Consider the following 5156-nt stretch of genomic DNA (forward strand, 5'->3'; position numbering starts at 1 on the left):
GTATAATAAATTTTGGATAACTCCTAGTATCATTCAATCAAAAAACTGGCAAGGGGGTATGCATAATTGCGCATTTGCAATAGCAATTCAAAAGAAATAGAATCAGAATAGGAATAAGGAGGGCAATATGTTTTCTTTGCGTGCAAGACATGTTTCTTCTTCTAGTGTTATACTCATTGCACACTAAGATCAATATCAAAAATGATTTGAATTAGCCACTTTCAAAAGCTAAATGCTATGTAAATTTAACACCACAAAAACCAACAGTTCAACTATTATGATTAATTAAATATTTTCAATGTCAAGAGTCTTATAATTTAGTGACACAACCTGATTTCTTTTATAAGTGAACTAAAGTTCAAATTCCTCTGCTTCATTTTTGTAACTATATAATTTTTTTTTCAAATCAATTAATTTGAAATCCTTGTGTTTAATCCGTGACATAAATTTCCTGACATTTTTAGTAGATTACTAGCATATATTTTGGTCCAATGGTTTCCATGTTGCATTCTAGTTTAGGAAATTGGAATATCAAGAACTACGAGGCTCACCTGTCCATTCTATTAGGAGACAATATTCTCATCCTGAAGTGGTTGTAAGGTGCTTTGTGTCATTTAGATTAGAGTAAGATCATCCAATAGGGAGTCAAAATTTACAAGTTTGAATTAGTTCCAATACTGCAATTTAAAATCCCAAGTAATCTTAGGATTTACGAATAACCAACACATTGATCCACCTAATCAAAGAGTAGTTGGATCACTAAAAACGTGTACATCCTCATTTCAAATTGATGGTGTGTAATTGTGTCTATATGGTAGTAAATTTAAAACTGACAGTTGCACTCGGTGATAAATTAAGCTGTTAAGAAATATTATTCTAACATTTGGTAAGCTCAAATTTCCTTTTTCTTTCAAAGATAAGCATTAGCCATGTTAAAATTGATAAAGAAAATCGAATATTCTTGATCAATTTTATGCATTGAAGTTGGCCATTTTGCTTGGTGGCGGCTGTAGAGAATCTTATGTATAAACCATGGGAAATGCATTGGTTCTCATTGTTTTTCTCAATTTTATTGCCATAGGCCCGTACAAAAGATATCATTCCTCAAGAAGCAATGTACCTTTTTTTCTCTTTAAAAGCTATAAGAACTCCTTTCTCTCCATGCAGACCCCAAGAAACTGAAGCATGGGAGAAGGAGAGGTGATAGCAGAGGAGAGAGCCAAAGACATTAGTTTGAAAGAACTCTCAAAGAAGCTAGAGGAATTTGCTAAGGCAAGAGATTGGGAGAAGTACCATAGCCCCAGGAATTTACTTCTTGCTATGGTAATCTCTCTTACCACTTCTGTGTTGATAGGCTGTTTTCTTTCTAGTTAATCAGTGTTGAAAATCTTAATTTCACATCAATTTGTGTACTTTTTAGCACGCGTATGTGTATCTGATGCTGATTAATTGATTAATCTTTCACTCGGTCCATGGCTTAACCCATACTTTTCCTCATTTAAGGCATCAGGAACATGCTTGGCTGCTATTGCTTTTATAATTTTGTTGCAAATGAACATGCTTGGATAAGATTGGAGATCATACTTTACACCCTTTGAAAGGGCAGCTTCTGCCAATTACTTAGTGATACTAAGCATCTTGGTGCATAATGTATATTGTTGTGCGAGTGTGGACCTTTTCTCTTATCTATGTGTAATCTCTTCTTATTTTTATTTTTTCCATTAAATTGGGGGTGTTATAGGTTTCAAGTGATAGCCTGGTGATAAGGTATACTTTGTGGTGCCTCATGTTTGTGATTCAAACTTTACCTCCCTCTCCCCCACTATCTACCTACCTAAATAAACTTGTGATGTTCCAGTATTGTACATTTGCATACCTTACTGCTAACAATGATGTCAATTGTAATTAAGTAAATCAATGGTTGATAAGTATCTTCAACTTTCCTTCCTTTCTTGTTCATTGTTTGTCTTATCATGTGTAGGTTGGTGAAGTGGGAGAGCTGTCAGAAATATTCCAATGGAGGGGAGAGGTGGACAGAGGCTTGCCCAATTGGGAGGAATCAGATAAGGAGCATTTGGGTGAGGAGCTCTCTGATGTACTGCTATACCTCATCAGATTGGCTGATATATGTGGCATTGATCTTGGTGATGCTGCCTCCAAGAAAATTGTCAAGAATGCAATTAAATACCCAGCCAATGCTCAATGAAAATAATATTGTATCCGCCATTTTTGTTCAGTGAGATTAAGGAAACGTTTTGATCAGATCCTTAAGGAGAATTTACAATAAACTATCCTTTCCATTTTGGAATTTGATGATTAATGCTTGTTTCATTTTCCTTCTTTGCTTTGCAAACCTTTATTAAGCCAAAGGTGTAATGAAACTATTGCACAAAACTAACCGGGCTTTTTAGAGCTGGCACTAAATTGGACCAGGAGGTCCATTGAATCATACTTTGGATTTACAAGTTTGTCTTTTCAGTTGATCCAGTAAAAGAAATGTCATAAATTGGGCATGTACAATGATGATGCTAATAAATAACCAAGGAATAGTATCCTTGATGACTTACAGAACCGAATTCAATGATGAAATTTATTTTCTTGTTGATGACTGCAGGGAGTTGTTGAGCCAAATACCACAGGGAATCATACACTGTTATAAAGAAGTAAAATAGTGTACTCATGCTCTATCTAGAAAGGGGGTCGAGCAACACTAGGATTTTGTGACAGCCCTCAGTCAGTTTGATGTTTTTTCTACTTTTGCATTTAGACCTTTTGGTAATGTACCATGAATGATTTTGTAACGTTGTGACTTTGGTTGATTAGTAATGAACTCCAATTTCATCCCCCCCAAAAAAAAAGTTTAGAGTGGAAAAGAGGGCCAAAATGGCCAAGTACATTGTTTAGTAAAATATATATAAATCTACCCCTATTTGCGAAATCATTAGAAATCTATCACTTTTTTTAAAATTTGAGTTTGTGAAACTCAAGTTTCACAAACTTGAGTTCTATGAAATTTTTTTTATGTAACTTGAGTTCCAAGAACTCGAGTTCCATAAAAAATAACACGACGAATTTGACGACAAACTCGAATTTTAAAAGGTGATAAATTACTAAATATTTTACAAACAGCAGTATATTACTAATTGAAAGTTCAAATAGTGTAAAAACACCATTGAACGTTTAGACCCCCAATCTACAAATTACCTATTCAAGCTTTATATCAAACAATTAATGTGCGGAACATGAAATAAAAGCTTAATACAGAATTGGTAAACACTCTAAGCCAATTAAAATCACATTCACAGCAGAAAATAAAAAGCAAAGATAAAGGGAAAAGAGATGCAAACACAAGGACAACACACGATGTGTTATCGAAGAGGAAACCGAAGCCCTCAGTATAAAACCTCTCCACCACCCTCCAAGCGGTAAACAATCCACTAGAAAATGTAGTTGGGATACATGAACAGTAATAGACCCTCCAAGCCTAATCTACCTAGTGTACCTAAGCCCTCCAAACTTCTTGCTCCAACGAGGTTGCGCCGAACCTATTTCTTTTCTAACTTCCCGGATTCCGCTACTTGACCATAGCATCAACCAATATAAATTGGTTCCTTCCTAACTACTTCCCAGAACACCAAACAGCCCTCTCACAGTAATGGATATGGTGAGAAAAAGTTTTTGTAAAATGTCTCTCAATGATTTAACAATGGAGAGGAAGAGAGTTGAGGAATTTGAAGAGTCTCTTATGTAAAGATTGTAGATGAATCAATCTTGTTTTACTCTAGGGTTTCTCTCTCAAAATTCTCTCTAGAAACTCTCATTCTTTCGTGGGTATAAGGGGTATTTATACTAGGATGAGAATGGAATGTGAAACGTCAGGTTTTTCAAAACAGGGCTGGCTCGCGGCTTATCCTCGCAACTTGACTGAGTCGCGAGATCCAGCCGCGAGATAACAGAACAGCCAGTTGTCCTATTTTGTCCTGTAGTGCTCCAGCTAGCATGACGCTTCAACTTTTGGCATGCTTGGCACGTGTGCTGCTTCTGGCGGCTTGCAGCCGCGAGTAACCCGCGAGATCCAACCGCAAGACTCTATTTTCTTGCACACTCTTGAGCATTCAATACTCTATCTCACTCACTACCCTTACAACAAACCCACCTAAATACAGGGTTACTAATTGCTGAAATACAAGCAAATTTGGCACGGAATAAAGCCAACAAGATGGTTGATTAAATTCAACCTTATACTAAATATTCTGTCCAACGGTATTATATTAACATTTTGGCTGGGAAAAGAGTATATTTTCCGTTTATTATTTGGTTTATAGTACACTTTATGTCAAATCAATCTTTTCATGACTCAATCATTCGAGTCAAATATCTTGTTCCATAAATTACTTTCTAATTTTAAATAAATAAAAATAAAAAAACAAAACAAAATGTTTATTGTGGAAAAGGGTAGTTTCCTTAGAGTCTGTTTGGATACCGCTTATTTGCTGAAAATTGAAAATTTATTGCTGAAAATACTATAGCAAAATAATTTTTTAAAGACAAAACACTGTAGCAAAACCCATGGCTATGTTTTTCAGTTCTTGGTGGTCCATGAACAGTACCCATGGGACCCACTAAAAAAATGCAAATGCAGAAAACTCTGTACGCAAATGCACACTTAGTGTGCATTTGGGAAGTAATGAAAATTATAAATTATTTCATTATTCAGTTTATTTTTGCTACTATTTATGGGCCTCACTGTACTTTTTGGTACTATTCATGGGTTCCACTGTACTATTTCAACTAACTTTTACCTTTATCTATAGTATTTCAGCAATAAGTTTTCAGTTTTAGCAAAATAAGCAGTATCTAAACAAACCATTGATAAGCTTTAATAAGCACTTTTTGTTTGCACATGTTGGGCATTATGAGTCTATGACCCTTAATAATTTTATTTTAATCCAAACTTTAAAATTGGTGAGATTAACTAATTTGCTAAATCATGGGGTAAATTTGTTCCCAAAATGCGAAATATGCTAATTTGGATGTAACGCTAACTATATCTTTTATTTTTTATTTTTTATGATTTCATAGTTGGGGGAAGGGAAATAAGAATTCTAGATATCTCTGTTAGAAACATTAGGAGGTGCTAACCAATTGAGTTACAA

The 5156-nt window shown here is 34.9% G+C and overlaps 1 protein-coding gene across 1 annotated transcript; it reads left to right on the forward strand.

Moving 5' to 3' along the window:
- The first annotated feature begins 847 nt into the window (after nucleotides 1-847).
- LOC115950857 (dCTP pyrophosphatase 1-like) lies at nucleotides 848-2320 on the forward strand. Its single transcript, XM_031068122.1, has 3 exons — nucleotides 848-886; nucleotides 1168-1323; nucleotides 1982-2320. Exons 2-3 carry the CDS (start codon nucleotides 1186-1188, stop codon nucleotides 2204-2206), a joined length of 363 nt encoding a protein of 120 aa, XP_030923982.1. The 5' UTR covers nucleotides 848-886; nucleotides 1168-1185; the 3' UTR covers nucleotides 2207-2320.
- The last annotated feature ends 2836 nt before the right edge of the window (nucleotides 2321-5156 follow it).

Source organism: Quercus lobata, chromosome 6 (assembly GCF_001633185.2).
Source record: "Quercus lobata isolate SW786 chromosome 6, ValleyOak3.0 Primary Assembly, whole genome shotgun sequence".
NCBI classification, from domain to species: domain Eukaryota; kingdom Viridiplantae; phylum Streptophyta; class Magnoliopsida; order Fagales; family Fagaceae; genus Quercus; species Quercus lobata.